At 48.4% G+C, this 17732-nt stretch overlaps 1 protein-coding gene across 7 annotated transcripts in view; it reads right to left on the bottom strand.

Moving 5' to 3' along the window:
- Positions 1 to 17732, bottom strand: part of TENM4 (teneurin transmembrane protein 4) — a 1003172-nt gene that overhangs the window by 167235 nt on the left and 818205 nt on the right. For all 7 annotated transcript variants that reach the window (XM_050940297.1, XM_050940246.1, XM_050940262.1 and 4 more), the window contains one exon: positions 5053 to 5253. In XM_050940297.1, the coding sequence (XP_050796254.1) occupies positions 5053 to 5253 (201 nt within the window). The remainder of the gene's footprint in view (positions 1 to 5052; positions 5254 to 17732) is intronic.

Raw genomic sequence — 17732 nt, 5'->3', positions numbered from 1 at the left:
ATAATTGAAGTGGTGCTTCTGTGCCTTCTTGGTTGCAAAGATTTGAACTGGTTCCTGAAGGTCCACAGTCTGGGCCAGCTCATGCTCTATTGAGATGGATGAAAGGCCGAACAGCCTCTCCTGTGTCATTGTGGAGTGTAGACGTGTTTTTATTAACTTCAGCTTGGAGAAGCTGTGTTTTCCACTGGTACTGGCAACTGTTACAGGAACTGTTAAAAGTATGCGCAGAGCTACAAAAGTATTTGGAAAGAGGGTGGTCATCGTATTTGTACACAGATATTCCAGAACAGTCTTTAGAGATGATCCTGCTGAAATGCATCTTGCAAGTTCATCACCTAAATCACTCGCATCAATATCACACTGGGGGTGCTAGAAAGGTACATAAGAGGCTCCTCCTCCTCGCGCATGTCATTATGTCTCAACTCTGCCTCTAGTGACCTGCATTGCTGGTTTAGGTCTTCTTCAGGTATAGTGAGGAATTTTGGAATATCATACAACATCCCAAATATACTGCAGTGTTCCTTGAGCTGCATGAAACGTTCTTCAACTAACTATATTGCATAATCTATCACCTGGTTAAAGAATTCAACTTTGAACTGTTATTTGGGGTCTCTTACGGGATTATCCTATGCCTTGTAATAAAAATGTCGTCTTCTTTGGTGACTCTTGTATTCCTGAATGGGTGGGAAAATAGCTTCAGTGTGAAGTTCCTCTGCCAACTTCTGTGCACTCTTCAGAATGTTTTGAAATCCCTCATCTGACTGGTAAGACTGTAGGTATGACTTTGCTTTGTCCAGTTGTTCCATTGCTCCAGATATACCAAGGTCAATACCTTGGAGTCTCTTACTTACAACATTTATTTCAAACAGTATGTCATGCCACAACAGTAAGTCACAAAGAAATGTGAAGTTATGTATGTTTCTGGTGATTCCATTTCCCTCTGCCACTGTTCTCCCACAAACAGTTCCTGTCATAGCATTATCCTCTATAATGGCAACTATGGCATCATCTATCTTCCCAATTTGGTGTTTGATGGGCTTTATCGCCTCCACTAGACTTTCCCACCATGTGGCACTCAGTGGTTTCAGTGTCAGAGAGGATGTTGCCAGATGTTGCTTCAAAATTTGCCATCAATGAGTTGATGCAGAGAAAAATACAGAGATGCTTTGAATTACATTAAAAAATTCAGCAGCCTCACTAGAAGTTGATGCTGCATCACTGACCACCAAGTTCAATGAACGAGAACTGCATGGGACAAAAAAAGCTCAAGGGTTTAACTCTCAGATCTGTGTCTGCACTCCTCTGTTCCTTCCTCTCATGTTGGCACCATTATTGTAGCCCTGACCTCACATGTCAGCTATCGCAATTCCCATATCTTCCAGCTTTGTAAGAAGCACATCTGTCATACCAGCTCCTGTAGTATCATTGTCAATATATTCTAGAAAATACTCTCTGACAATCACCATTGCAGGGACATTTTTCACTAGGTTCTGTTGTTGTTACAAAGCACACCATTAAAGTCATTTGTTCCGTATGGCTGATGTCAGGTATGCAGTCCAGAATAACAGAGTAATATCTTGTTGACTTCAGATCTGCCACAATCTTCTGTTTGACTTGTGTTGCCAGGAACTGTATGATCTCATTTTGAACTGTTTTCCAAGGTAGTGGTGTGGTATATTTCTTGGGTGGTGACTCTTCTCAGATGCTCTTGGAGTACAGCATCAAACTCAGCCATCAGCTCCATAATTTTAAGGAAGTTTCCATTGTTCAGCACATACAGCTGATCTGAAGTGCCACGCAGTGCTAGGTTTTGGGTAGTAAGCATTCTCACAATGGCCATGAGCCTTTTTAGAAAATTCTGCCAGTAAAGAGACTCTGATGCAATCTTCTCTTGATGCTGATCATCTATGGTGGCCTTTAACCTTAGTCTCATCGCAAGCTCTTTCCATCTATGGAATGCTCTCTAGTGATTTGCTGCCTTCTCATGGCATGCCAGATTTTTCGCCAGATTTTTCCAGGCCTTTGTTTCTGTAGAGCCCAATGTGGTTGGAAAATTAGACTGGGAAGAGCTTCCAACCAAAACAGTATGCAGTATTCTGCGTTTCTGAGTACATAAGCCATGGCCTCTCCACTTTGCCACCATTGGGGATTTCAAGCTAGTAATGTGTTGGATGGAAACTTCTATTTTCATTGTCTTTGGGGAACATGAAGTTTTTCACTTGCTGTGGCCAATGCAGCACAAGGAAGTCCCTCAGGCTACTGCTCAAGTGGGTCCACAGTCCTGGATCATCTAGTCTTAAGCAGCTGTTTCTTGCACCTCCACCACACTCTTCTCTGATCTACACTTTTCTTCAGGAATGTGCATTGCTACATCCATTTGAGATGGAGATACGGATGCTGCAGTAGCTGCTAGGTCATCTGCACTCTGACTAATGGGAAGATCAGGCATCTCCTACCACTCACATCCTCACTGGGGCCAGAAGGCTCACCGTGAACATTTGTTTATGTATCTCAGCAGAGCTCCTTCCTGCTTAGACAGAAAAGCTTCCTTTGCTTTCTTTCTTTTTCTGAATGCTGCCCCAGAGAGGTGTTTTCTTCTTTCACTCATGACTGCTGTTCTGTGCCAGCTATAGTGGCTCTCAACACAACTGAAGGGGACAAATAAGCAGGCTGGTAGCAGAGCCTGAGTGAGGGAAGACATCAGGGTCTGAAGGGCCTAACTGGCTCCTACTACTTCAACTGACTGCCTGTTCTCCTCAAGTGGGTTCAGGGAAGTAGCAAGAAACAAGAAGCTCCCTGAGAAGCTTGTGCTGATCAGTCCAGGCTCCTGGGGGTGCTAGAGAGGTGCATAAGAGACTCCTTCTCCCCTCTCTCCCTGCAGCTCCTGCTGCTTTCTGTTATTCCCTCTCCCCTTTTCTCCTGCCTGCCCTCCTTCCTCCAGCACAGCACTCCACCATCTCTGAGCATCTAGAGCAGAGAAAATACACATGCACTAGCAGCAGACACAATTTTCTACACTCTGGGTCCTAGTGGTGCCCCGCCACCCTCGCCAACAGTCTGGCACCTGTGGCAGCCACCTCAGTTCGCCTCATGGTAAGGCCAGCCTTAGCTAAACTATTCTTATTTATTCAACTTGCCATATTTACTCCCACATCAATCCTTCCAGTTCTCTTAAGAGTTTATTTTTTTTTTTTTTTTTGCTCTTCTACAAATTCATTTAAGTTGCTTGACAATACAGATGCCCCCTGGGTTACGCAAACCCAATTTATGCAAATCAGCACTTACAGAAAAGGTTCCGTAAGCTAGAAATAGTTTGGTTTATTTTTCTGTGTGTGTAATGGTCAGGTATATGTTTCCAACTTATGAAAAATTTGAATTAGCAAAGCGTTCCGGAACGGAATGCTTGCATAAGTCAGGGAGTGTCTGTACCGCAGTGCCCAGACCTATACTCTGTTTTTGTGGCTTAGTTCCTCAACAGCTGTATAGGGTAAAGAAACCACTACAGATGTAGTCAGCAGCTGTCTTCTTTATACTTCTATTTGAGAGAATACAGAACAAAGGCCAAGCAGACTACTGCTCCAGAGTTCCAAACTAACGTGCATATGGTATTTCCAGGATGCCATTTAAAGACTGGGTTATTCTTAAAAAAAAACCAAGAAAAAGCTTGCGTAGCATTTTTCTTGAGTCTCTATTTCAGATACCTACTGCTGGTTTCCAAGAAGCTTCCTGTTTAGCTGGGGAATGAGAAGTCTAAGCTCCAATATGTTAACAACCTGGAGATGTCACGTAAAAATACTTTCTCTGGTAGGTGTTTGCACCTTTCAAATACTTGCAGGCATTTATGTCCCTTCTTGCATGATCTTTTACAAGTGCCTACAGTTCTTCATATTAAGGTTTATTCTCTAGTTCACAGCCTACAACAGGGGCGGCCAAGCTGTGGCTCCAGAGTCACATGTGGCTCTTCAGAAGTTAATATGCGGCTCCTTGTACAGGCACCAACTCCGGGCTGGAACTACAGGCGCCAACTTTCCAATGTGCCAGGGGCTGCTCACTGCTTAACTCCTGGCTGTGCCACAGGCCCTGCCCCCACTCCACCCCTTCCTGCCCCCTCCCCTGCAGTGCCCCTCCCCTGCAGAGCCTGCAGTGTCCTTGCTCCTCTCCCTAGTCCCCAGAACCTCCCGCACACCACGAAACAACTGATCAGGAGGTACGGGAAGGGAGAGGGAGGCACTAATTGGTGCGGCTGCCGGTGGGCGGGTGGCACTGGGACCGGGGGGGGAGCTGACGGGGGGACTGCTGATGTATTACTGTGGGTCTTTGGCAATGTACATTGATAAATTCTGGCTCCTTCTCAGGCTCAAGTTGGTCACCCCTGGCCTACAACATACTTCGGCTACATCTACATTACAGCCAGGATTGACCCTCTGAGATCGAGCCAGTGGTGGTCGATTTAGCGGGTCTAGTGAAGACCCACCAAATCGACTGCAGATCGCTCTCCAGTCGACCCCTGTACTCTACCCCCAATGAGAAAAGTAAGGTAAGTCGACAGAAGAGTTTCTCTGGTTGAGCCCCCGCAGTGTAGATCCCGTGGTAACTCGACCTAAGGTACATCGACTCCAGCTGTAGTGTAAGTCGACTTACCCCATAGTGTAGACATGGCCTTCATTCAAACACTAGAGGGAGAACAGACCCGAGGTAGAACTGCCATCTCTAAGGCTTCTGTTCTCTTTTCACTGTTATATGATTGTGAGATTACTACGTATTCTTTAGTCAAACTCCGAACGCTACAAAGTTTGGAGGCTACAAAGTTTCATCAAGAATTAACAACACAACAGGCAGCGATACGCAACCTGTAAATTAAATTAATAGCAATATAATGAACAATAGCCGGCGTAGGTAGCTTTAATGGGGCTATTACTATACATTCACCAATAGACGCAGAATTATTTATGTGGCTGAGTGATAGCAGTTATGCTTCTAGTCATGCCCTGTTTGCAGACCCAACTGCTAATATTTTATAATTTTTTTTTAAAAAGTCACTGCTACATTTACCGATTGAGCAATCGTGTCCGGTCCAGTTGGGATCGCAGCTGCAGAGCGCGGTATCAGGCAGAAAGGTCCCATGTCCGGAGCACTGGTCCATACAGGTAGCTCTTGGTGTCTCACAATTCGTTCCTCCCCAGCCAACGGAACAATGACATTCTCCCCGTACGCATACTCCTCTTCCAGAACAGGTGGGATCCATGCAGTCCACTACATTTGGGGTGGGGGGGGGAGAGGGAAGAGATAGAAAGTTCCAGAATGACCCATTTTGATATTTATAGTTTACAATACAGTAGCATCTTGTGGCTATGCAGTCAAATGAGACAAAAACAGCTCCCACCCTAGGAAGCTCTCAACAGCTGCTTTGCACTTCAGAAATTTCTGCACGAGAAATAAGATCGGATTCTGGAAAGAACAAAAGTAAAATGAAAACAAAGGAATGTTACATGGTGAAATCCATTCTTATGCTCATACTAATAAACTGTATGTCTAGTACCAACTGGAGGCAATCAATTACATTTATAATTATAAAATAATAATAAATACTTTGGAACTATATAGCCTCTTACTTTACTGTATTATAATCATATGAATAATAATAAATATTATTAATACATTCAAGGATCTCAAAGCACTGTATGGACATGAATTAAGCCTTACAACACCCTAGGCACTAACCCCATTTTATAATAGGGAGACTGAGAATAAGCAACTTGCTCAGACCATTAAAGAGCTGGGAATATGAACCCGCTCATCCAGCCTCCCTGTCTACACAACAGATACTCTCTCCACTCACCTCCATGAAAGGTGAGATTAAGTGGACTATCAGCTTAACCCAAAGATGGAAATCATTTCTGTTTCACTTATGTATTATAATACGTGGTCACAACACACCTGTCTGACACAGTGGTTACAATCTTTATTCCAAACATTTATCTATTTCTATAAAATGGACAATGCTCCTCCCCCACCATTTCTAATGCAAGTCATGAATGGCTAGATGCTCAGAAGCTGCAGTGATCAGCATGAGCTGGTAGACAGAAAGGTTAATCTTTGTGTTTGGGAGCCACTAGTAATAAGATAGAACATTTATACTGATGCTACCAGAACAGTACGATGCCATGTTAACAATAAAACATTTATAAATGTTGTTTTCTGGTATAGGGTAATGTTCAGAAACTATATTAAAACCCATTCCACTGAAAGGGATTTCCAATGTAACTATTTCTCTCAAGATATCAGAGTAGTCCAGTTTCAGTGACAGTGAAGGGCATGAACAGCATTTTAGTTGAGACATTATTAACATCATTTCTGTTTAATAGGAATGCATTTGAATGGTGTCATTAAGTTGATGATACTCAATCAGATATTACATTGTTGTGGAATTCTGAGCTTGGCTTCTAAGGTCTGGTCTACACTATGCGTTTAAACCGAATTTAGCAGCGTTAAACAGATTTAACCCTGCACTCGTCCACATAACGAGGCCCTTTATATCAATATAAACAGTTCTTTAAACCGATTTCTGTACTCCTCCCTGACGAGAGGAGTAGTGCTGAAATTGGTAGTGCCATGTCGGATTAGGGTTAGTGTGGCCGCAAATTGATGGTATTGGCCTCCGGACGGTATCCCACAGTGCACCATTGTGACCGCTCTGGAAAGCAATCTGAACTCGGATGCACTGGCCAGATAGACAGGAAAAGCCCCGCAAACTTTTGAATTTCATTTCCTGTTTGCCCAGCGTGGAGCTCTGATCAGCACGGGTGGCAATGCAGTCCCAAATCCAAAAAGAGCTCCAGCATGGACCGTATGGGAGATACTGGATCTGATCACTATATGGGGAGACAAATCTGTTCTATCAGAGCTCCGTTACAGAAAATGAAATGACAAAGCATTTGAAAAGATCTCCAGGCTATGATAGACAGAGGCCACAGCACAGTGCTGTCTGACAAGCGTAACGGAAAGCCAAAGAATCAAATGGACGCTCATGGAGGGAGGGAGGGAGTACTGGGGACTCCAGCTATCCCACAGTCCCCGCAGTCTCTGAAAAGCATTGGCATTCTTGGCTGAGCTCCCAATGCCTAAAGGGTCAAAAACATTTTCCTGGGTGTTTCAGGGTATATGTCGTCAATTTACATCCTTCCCCCCAAAAAAAAAGAAAAGGGAAAAAAAAGTTTCTCGCCTTTTTTCAATGTCATCCTATGTCTACTGCATGCTGCTGATAGATGGGGTGCTGCAGCGCTGAACACCAGCATACCCTTTCCGGTGGCAGACGGTACAATATGACTGCTATCCATCATCATCAGCCCGTGAGTGCTCCTGGCTGGCCTCGGTGAGGTCGGCCGGGGGCGCCTGGGTAAAAATGGGAATGACTCCCGGTCATTCCTGGCAGATGGTACAGAACGGCTGGCAACCGTCTTCATCATAGCAAAGGGGATTGAGATTCTGTCCTGCCTGGACTATTATAGCAGCTGGAGGCTTCCTCCCCCTCATTTTATCTCACTAAAAAGTCAGTGTTTCTTATACCTGCATTCTTTATTACTTCATAACACAAATGGTGGGACACTGCCACGGTAGCCCAGGAGGGTTGGAGGAGGAGGGAAGCAATGGGTGGGGTTGTTGCAGGGGCACCCCCTAGAATGGCATGCAGCTCATCATTTCTGCGGGATCTCTGGGGCTCTGACACGGAGCGACTGTGCTCTCTGGTTCTCTAATACACTTGCCCCATATTCTAGGCAGGACTGACTCTACTTTTAGACAAAACATAAAGAAGGGAATGACCCCGGGAATCATTCCTATTTTTGTCCATGCGCCCCCGGCCGACCTCAGCGAGGCCAGCCAGGAGCACCCATGACAGCAGCAGATGGTACAGAACAACTGATAACCGTCATCTCATCGCCAATTTACAATGGCATGCGCAGACGGTGCAATAGGGATGGTAACCGTCTCTGCTACCTTGCAAAGGCAAATGAATGCTGCTGTGTAGCACTGCAGTACCGCGTCTGTCAGCACCATCCAGTACACATACGGTGACAGTGACAAAAGGCAAAACGGGCTCCACGGTTGCCATGCTATGGCGTCTGCCAGGGCAATCCAGGGAAAAAGGGCGCGAAATGATTGTCTGCCGTTGCTTTCACGGAGGAAGGATTGAGTGATGACATTTACCCAGAATCACTGTTTTTGCACTGGGATCTCAACCCAGAATTCCAATAGGCGGGGGAGACTATGGGAACTATGAGATAGCTACGGGATAGCTACCCACAGTGCAACGCTCTGGAAATCGACACTAGCCTTGGTACATGGACGCACAACGCCGAATTAATGTGCTTAGTGTGGCCGCGTGCACTCGACTTTATACAATCCGTTTTACAAAACCGGTTTATGTAAAATCAGAATAATCCCGTAGTGTAGACATACCCTAAGAGAAATTTCCAAATAGAGGTAAGACACTAACTCAGTAAAACACATAAACATGAGCTTAACTTGAAGCCTGTGCTTAAAACCTGTGAACTTTAGTGGGATTTGAGATCAGGCTTCAAGTTAAGTCACATGCTTGCTTATTTTGCTGACCCAGGGTATAAAAGAAGAAAGAGAGATGAAATGTTATTGAATTCCTTTTACTTCTGTACTTTTATTTAATCAAAATATTTAATTTTTAGTCTTTTTGAATGTTAAGTTTTAATAAGGTCAATCTCTTAATAGAGTTGACAGACAATCCATTTGGGCGTCCTACTTAACAAGATCCTATTGCACAAGAATTCTATGCCACTAAAGTGCCTCTTAATGTAAGTGGTGCAAAGAGGCCTTCCACTGACTGACTGCCCCTAGGTGAATTTCATCCACCAGCTGAAACATACAAAACCACAAAGAATGGAGGAACTGATCATCTGTTTATATAAAAGCACATAGGGCACATGAGAGGAAAAAAAGTCCCATCAAACTATTCCCATCTCTTGAAAGTGCCAGTGGCAGTGCTCTGCGGATCAATGACAAGTGTCAGGCTAAGTTGCGAGGGCAGATTTGCTCAACTGCTGGCTCTAATACAGCAGAACACAATGCGGTCACAGCATATACTGACAGGTTTGAGGTTGTGTTTTTCCTTTAGGGTTAATGAGAATTCCAATGACCTGCTTAAGTTCCAGACACCTTGAAAGGAAACACACCAGCCCATTAAGCTACTCTGATAATTCCCTAGATTCACAAAGCTTTCTGGCTCTGACAAGCAATGGCTCAGCAATTACTATACTGAGGCATGCGAGGATATTTTCTGTTTCATAGGTTCCTGGACCTCTGCTTACAGCTGGAACAACCTTCGAGAATCAGAAGATGCTGGAAAGGATGAGCCTATAAATCTCTTCCACTATTAGTGAGCGGAGAGCTCGGGTTCCAATTTTAGCCTGAGATCCTTGGAGCCCTGGCCCTGTTCTTGCTCAGCTGTAATAAGTACAAAAGAGACTATGAAACAGACTAACCGAATCCTAGGTTCTCAGCAGATGGTTTGAACACAGAGAACAAAGATCACAGGCTAACTGACAAGAGGCTACCTCCAAGCAATTAATCATTCCCTGTGAAGGTCGATTGGGAAAAAAAGGTAAGTTTTAAATGGGGCTCCATCACAGAAGGCCAGCACTCTGCTTCCTCAGCTCTAACATGGAAGATTATAGAGGGGGAATGTGTGTGTGCCAGAAGACCCCATTTATCATAATCCCAAGGCCATTTTTCATGTTGAAATGAGCCCTTTCAAAGGATGTCACAAACAATGGAAACTTTAATCTTGCCCTTAGTAGCCATCTCTCTTTTAAGCGTTCTCCACTGTAGCAAGGACCCTGGTACAGGATTAGGGACTTGTGTTCTCTTCTTCTAATGCTTTGGTGGTTTTTGAGGATAATGGGACTTTTTTTTTCCCAGGGAGCTTTGCTTGATAAACGTAGCCACTTAGCTCAGGAAGGGGGGGGGGTGGGGAAGGAGGGTACAAAGTCTAATACAGAAAACATAACAAACTCCAGAAATGGTTGAGTTTTGCATATATATTTGTTTTACAGGTTGGAAAAAACAGTCAGAATGGTCTAATTCCTGTTGAGAAAGTGTCCTATTTCTAGCTTAAACCTTTTGCATAACCTTTGCCAGGGAGATAAATCAAGCAGCAAGTAATGCTATTGCAGAAACTACACTTTCCTCGATATGCTTCCTTGGTCAGACAAGTTATTAGACTTATTTAGTTCCGAAAAAGTAACTTCTCATTTTTCATTGCTTAAATTTGTTCGTCCCCTGCTTTAAGTCCTCTTGGCTTGGCCTATGCCTTATAAAATATGGGACAATAAAACTTTAGAAGAGTGAAAAGAACAACCTATGTAAGACTGTTAACTGATGTTTTTTGCACATTGCTGAACTTCTACAGGTGGGGAAATAGGAAGAAGAAAACCCATTATAAACAAGGACACCAAAGAAACTGAGAAATAATAGACGGAATCAATACCAGAAGTCCCTTAATGAAAGAGAAATCAAAAAGTAAACGCAACTTAAAAAATGTACATCATTAGATTTTAAAAAGTATCCTGCAGATTTCCTACATGGCATATTGCTAGGTCGGTTCTCCCCCACACCCGTTTGTGGCATAATACAAATTATATTTTGCATATGAAAAACAAATGTATAATAGAAAAATACTAAAACCTCATAAGAAAAACTGTGTTCTCCTTGTTCCTCATTCTTTTTCATGTTTCCACCTAATGAGACTGTGATACGGTCCCCTGCCACAGTGATAATATAAAACAACTGAACTGGGTTTATTCTACTGCTTCAAATGCGGCTGGGGAAAGGAGGCTCATATTAGGAAAAAAACAGACCTTGCTCTGTGTTCCATACATTAAACCTCGCTGACATCAGTTGGGTTACTCATGCATCTAACTGAGGGCAGAATCTGACTCCGACTCTTAAATAGTTTCCATTTTGTCACTTTTGTTTAGATACTAGTGACGATTTAATAATGAAGAGCTACAGTGACCCGCTTAGTGAATCTTTTCAGTAATAATAACTGAGTTTTCTCTGTTTCCCAGATCTATGACACTGTTAGCATTTTTTTAGCCAAGGTAAATTTTCTTCAGAGGTGGCATAGTAGCATGGAATTTACACCATCACTGTATCCAACTAACTGTTACTGAGACACAAGCCATCTAATGCCAGAGCTCAACCCAGAATTCATTTTATGCTTCTAAGAAGTGCCATTTGGGTACCAGAATCCAAATCAGGTTATTCTCATTGTCATTGTATAAAAAGTAACCAGCTGAGGGGATTCTTTATCTCATACTCACTGTAGCAATTGCAGGTAAATTATGGAGTGACATTCACTCTTGTTCAAAGATCATGTCTGAAGCCTATGCACCATATAAGGGGTTGGATTGGCATTTGTGAAGAGATGAATTAAACCCAAAATGAACTGTCTTTGGGGTTCTCTACATTATATTTTCAGAAGTGCTGCACACTTACAACTTCAAATGAAGTCACAGAGGGAGCTATGGCAGCTTTGAAAATCAGGCCCTTCTGGAGATCTCTCTCTAACCGGCTGATTGAGGGATAATGTGTAAATATGGAAACAATTGTCCATTTTTTGTTTTGTTTGTTTGTGTTTGTAAAGAACTGTTGCATTAAAAGGTGGTTCTGAATACGGGAAGATGAACATTTATCTTGTTTGTACTCCATGATGCAGACAGGATGATTACCTGCACAAAGTAATTAAATAATTGGCACCATACTTGGGAGACACAAAAATAACTGTAAATGAAAATTTTTTTCAGAGCTAATGGAAAGTGAAAGAAATGCTTGGCAGATCCACTGAAATGATATCCGGTTCTGAAGTTAAGCTTAAATTCATGTCCTGAACACATCTATGCTTTTAAACTTGAAAGGAAGCAGGGCCTCTCACATACTCCACTGTTTTATATACGTAAGCAACCACTTGGCATAGCATGCCGGAAAAATACCCTCTTAAAGTAATTATACGTTTAGATGTGTAAATGGAAATGATGCTTTAATAAGAACATTTGAACATGTGATCAGACGTTCTGGCCGCTCAACCTGATCCGTCTATCTGAAATGTTTGATGGCTTTTCATCCAATTACTGCACAAATATGACAGATAACCACAACCTATTACAACATATCATTTTCATGTTCCATCCATCTGTTGTATTTCTAAGGTGCCTATTACTTTGGTGTCTAAGTGCCAGAAAAGACGGTTACTCACCTTTGTAACTGTTGTTCTTCGAGATGTGTTGCTCACATCCATTCCAGTTAGGTGTGCGCGCCGCGCGTGCATGTTCGTCGGAAACTTTTTTACCCTAGCAACTCCAGTGGGCCGGCAGGTCGCCCCCTGGAGTGGCGCCGCCATGGCGCCCAATATATATCCCTGCCGGCCCGCCCGCTCCTCAGTTCCTTCTTGCCGGCTACTCCGACAGTGGGGAAGGAGGGCGGGTGCGGAATGGATGTGAGCAACACATCTCGAAGAACAACAGTTACAAAGGTGAGTAACCGTCTTTTCTTCTTCGAGTGATTGCTCACATCCATTCCAGTTAGGTGAATCCCAAGCCATACCTAGGCAGTGGGGTCGGAGTGAGAAGTAGCGGCATGGAGCACTGCCGATCCGAAGGCCGCATCCTCTCTTGACTGCTGGACCAGGGCGTAGTGGGAAGCAAAGGTGTGGACCGATGACCAGGTCGCTGCCCGACAGATTTCCTGGATGGGCACACGGGCGAGGAAAGCCAGCGACGACGCCTGCGCCCTGGTAGAATGCGCAGTCACACGGCCCGTAGGGACATGGGCCAAGTCATAGCAGGTCCTGATGCAGGACGTCACCCAAGAGGATAACCTCTGGGAGGAGATAGGAAGCCCTTTCATGCGGTCCGCTACCGCCACGAAAAGCTGGGGGGATTTGCGGAAGGGCTTAGTCCTCTCCACGTAGAACGCGAGAGCCCTACGGACATCAAGCGAGTGGAGCTGCTGCTCCCTGCCTGAGGAGTGAGGTTTCGGGAAAAAAACCGGAAGGAATATCTCTTGGCTGATGTGGAAGGACGAGACTACCTTGGGAAGAAAGGCAGGGTGTGGTCTCAGCTGCACCTTATCTTTGTGGAAGACTGTATATGGGGGGTCTACCACAAGAGCCCGGAGTTCCGACACCCGCCTAGCTGAGGTGATAGCTACTAGAAAGGCAGTCTTCCAAGAGAGGAAAAGCAGGGAGCAAGTGGCTAACGGTTCAAAGGGGGGTCCCATGAGCCGGGACAACACCAGGTTAAGATCCCAGGTTGGAGCAGGGGGACGGACGTTAGGGTATAAACGTTCCAGCCCCTTAAGGAATCTAGACACCGTCGGGTGAGAAAAAACAGAGCGACCATCCGCACCCGGGTGAAAGGTGGAGATAGCTGCCAGGTGGACTCGCAACGACGATATGGCCAGACCTTGCTGTTTGAGGGACCAAACGTAGTCTAGGATGTCGGCCACCGAAACTTCCATAGGGCGGAGATTTCTCTCCACGCACCAACAGGAGAAACGCTTCCACTTGTCCGAATATGTCGCTCTCGTGGAAGGTTTCCTGCTGCCCAGAAGCACCTCCCTCACCGGCGTGGAGCAGCGCAGCTCAGAACCAGTCAGCCACGCAGGAGCCACGCCGCTAGGTGCAGCGACTGCAGGTCCGGGTGACAGAGGGTCCCGTGCTCCTGGGTAATCAGGTCCGGGTGAAGGGGCAGGGGAACTGGGTCGGCTATGGTCAGGTCCAGCAGCATGGGGTACCAGTGCTGCCTGGGCCATGCCGGGGCTACCATGATCACGTGAGCCCTGTCCCTGCGCACCTTCAGGAGGACCCTGTGGACCAGAGGGAACGGGGGAAACGCATAGTACAAGTGGGTCGACCACTGAATAAGGAAGGCATCCGCTATCAACCCGGGCTCCCTGCCCTGAAAGGAGCAGAACGCTTGGCACTTTTTGTTTCCCCTGGACGCAAAGAGGTCCACCCGGGGATAACCCCACCTCCGGAAGATGGAGAGGGCGATGTCCGGGCGAAGGGACCACTCGTGCGACAGGAAGGATCTGCTCAATCGATCCGCCAGCGTGTTCCGTACTCCGGGGAGGAAGGAAGCCGTGAGGTGAATGGAGTGGGCTACACAAAAGTCCCAGAGTCGCATCGCCTCGTGACACAGGGGGGAGGATCTGGTGCCGCCTTGCTTGTTGATATAATACATGGTCGTCGTGTTGTCGGTGAACACTGCGACACAACGACCCTGAAGCTGATGGCAGAACGTTTGACAAGCAAGGCGGACCGCTCTCAACTCCCGCATGTTGATGTGCAACCCCACCTCCTCCTGGGACCACAGGCCCTGCGTTCTCAGGGTCCCTAGGTGGGCCCCCCAGCCTAGATCCGAGGCATCCGTTGTCAGGGACATCGAGGGCTGAGGTGGGTGGAAAGGGAGTCCCGCACATAGCACGGACTGGTCTAGCCACCAGCCGAGAGAATCTAACACCCTTTGGGGGATTGTGATCAGCATGTCCAGCGGCTGTCTTGCCGGCCTGTAATGATCGATGAGCCACAACTGGAGGGGCCTCATGCGGAGCCGAGCGTAACCGGTCACAAAGGCGCAAGCCGCCATGTGGCCTAACAGGGCTAGACATGTCCGCACTGATGTCAAGGGGGCTGCCCGCAGTCGTTGAACGATCGCCGACAAGGCCTGGAACCTCTGCAATGGCAGTAAGGCCCTGGCCACAGTGGCGTCCAGGACGGCCCCGATGAATTCCACCCTCTGCGTGGGAATCAGGGTGGACTTGTCCGTGTTTATCAAGAGGCCCAAAGTGGCGAACATGCCGGTGATCACGCGGACATGGCTGCAGACTTGTTGTTCCGACGTGCCCCGAATCAACCAATCGTCTAGATAAGGAAACACGTGGATACGATTGCGCCGAAGATGCGCCACAACAACTGCCATGCATTTTGTAAACACCCTCGGGGCCGTGGAAAGGCCAAATGGGAGGACTGCAAATTGGTAATGAAGGGGGCCCACCACGAAGCGAAGGAAACGTCTGTGGTGTGGCCAAATGGCAATGTGAAAATACGCGTCCTGCATGTCGAGGGCGGCGTACCAGTCTCCCGGATCCAGGGATGGGATAATGGTCCCCAGGGATACCATGCGGAACTTCAACTTCACCAGGTATTTGTTGAGCTCTCGCAGGTCGAGGATAGGCCTGAGGCCTCCCTTGGCCTTGGGGATCAGAAAGTAACGGGAATAAAACCCCTTGCCTTTCTCATTTTCCGGAACCGCCTCTATAGCTCCTTTGCTGAGGAGCGTCTGTACCTCCTGTCGAAGGAATTGCTCGTGAGAGGGGTCCCTGAAGAGGGACGAGGAAGGGGGGCGGGAAGGAGGAAATGATACAAACTGCAGGCGGTATCCCGTCTGCACCGTGCGTAAGACCCAGCGGTCCGATGTTATTTGGGACCACGCCGGGAGGAAAAACGAAAGGCGGTTGGAAAACGGGGGGGAAGGATCCATGGGGGAAACTGTTACTGCGCCCTCGGGCGCACCTTCAAAATGAAGGCTTAGGTCCAGGCGGGGGCTTAGAGGAGCCTTGGTTCTGCCCCCCTTGGTTCCCCGCATGCCTGCGCCTTCCATTCCTGCCGCGGCGCCTGTTAAGGTCCTGCCGCTGGCGGAACTGGGAATACGGCCTGCGCTGCTGTTGTTGCTGTGGCCGGAAGGGTCTGCGTTGCGTTCCCGGTGTGTGCATCCCGAGGGACCGCATAATGACCCGATTATCCTTCAGACTCTTGAGTCTGGGGTCTGTCTTTTCAGAAAACAGGCCCTGGCCTTCGAAAGGGAGATCCTGGATGGTATGCTGGAGCTCCGGCGGAAGGCCAGAAACCTGCAGCCAGGAGATGCGACGCATCGTTACTCCCGACGCGAGGGTACGGGCAGCCGAGTCTGCAGCGTCCAAAGAAGCTTGCAAGGACGTGCGTGCAACCTTCTTGCCTTCATCTAAGATGGCTGCAAATTCCTGGCGAGCGTCTTGCGGCAGCAGCTCCTTGAATTTGTCTGCTGCCACCCAGGAGTTGAAGGCGTATCTGCTCAGCAGGGCTTGCTGGTTCGAAACCCTGAGCTGCAGCGCCCCAGCCGAGTATACTTTACGGCCGAGGAGGTCCATTCGCCTGGCCTCTCTGGATTTGGGGGCTGGAGCCTCCTGCCCATGACGCTCTTTGTCATTCACCGATTGAACCACCAGGGAACACGGTGTCGGGTGCACATGGAGGTACTCATAGCCTTTAGAAGGAGCCATGTACTTCCTCTCGACGCCCTTCGCAGTAGGGGGGATGGAGGCCGGAGACTGCCAGATGGTATTGGCGTTGGCCTGGATGGTTCTTATGAAGGGCAGGGCGACCCTGGTGGGAGCATCTGCTGAGAGGATGGTGACGATCGGATCCTCTATTTCCGAGACCTCCTCGGCTTGCAGACTCAGATTTTGCGCTACTCGCCTGAGGAGGTCTTGGTGCGCTCTGAGATCCAGCGGGGGGGGGGCTGTTGGAGGAAGTACCAGCCACCGCTTCATCAGGGGAGGAGGATGAGGAGACCCCCGGCAAGAGAGTGTCTAATGGAGGGTCTCCCTCGGCCCTCGCCTCTGCCTCAGGAGCCAGAGCGGAGTCTTGTTGCTTGGACCCTTCCTCCCCATCCGGGGAGGGAGGGGGGCGAGACAATGAGGCTTCCGGCACCCTGCGCTCCGTCGTCGCAGGCCTAGCAGGGAGCTGTTGGGGCCCCTGGGCTTGATGGTATGCCCAGGGTGTCCAGAACCCCCATTGCTGCGGGCCTTGGTCTTGTTGTGGCGGATCGCTAAATAGCGCCGCCTGCCGGTCGGTGCCCAGCGCATACCCGCTGTCCGTTTGGGAGGAGACCGACGGCTGTCTAGAAGGCCACGGCGGAGCTGACCCTGGTTGGTAAGGGTCTGCGCGGGTCGGCACCGAAGATTTTCTCGGTGCCGGGGACCGGTGCCGGGAGTCATATCGGTGCCGGGATCGGGACCGGGACCGGGTTCTGTCTCGGTGCCGGGATCTAGACCGGTACCGGCCGCCGCTTCGGTGCCGGGATCGGGACCGGGACCTGCCACCAGCTCGGTGCCGGGAGGTCGACCGGGACCTGCCACCAGCTCGGTGCCGGGAGGTCGACCGGTGCGGCGAGTAACGTCGAGACTGGCTCCTGGAGTCGCGGTGCCGGTATCGGTGGCTGGAGTCTGACCGCGACCGTCTTGAGGTCGACCGGCGCCGCGAGTGTGACCGGTACCGCCGAGGGGAGCGGTGCCGGGACTGCGAGCGGCGGTGGGATCTGGAGCGACCGTGGCGTCGGGACCTCGATCGTGAGCGTGAGTCCCGAGACGGTGCCGACATCATGGGCTTGCCTCTGGACACGACCCGCACCGGAGGTACCAGGGGTGGCAGCTGAGTGGGCTCAGTCAGGGCTATGAGGTCCCGAGCCGAGGCGAAGGTCTCCGGCGTGGATGGGACCAATATCTCAACCCCAGATCTCATGGGGGAGCTTGGCGGCACTGGACTCGGCGGACCCGCCGGGCCCGGAGTCGACGGTGCCGGTGGCGCCGCGGCCGATATTGAGGCCGGGCGCTCCAGTCGGGTCTGCCTGGCCGGAGTAGCAGACTTCGACGGCCTCGGTTCTGTC

This window comes from Gopherus flavomarginatus, chromosome 1 (assembly GCF_025201925.1).
Source record: "Gopherus flavomarginatus isolate rGopFla2 chromosome 1, rGopFla2.mat.asm, whole genome shotgun sequence".
NCBI lineage: Eukaryota > Metazoa > Chordata > Testudines > Testudinidae > Gopherus > Gopherus flavomarginatus.
The sequence above is the reverse complement of the archived record's forward strand: the minus strand, read 5'-3'. Positions and strand labels throughout refer to the sequence as shown.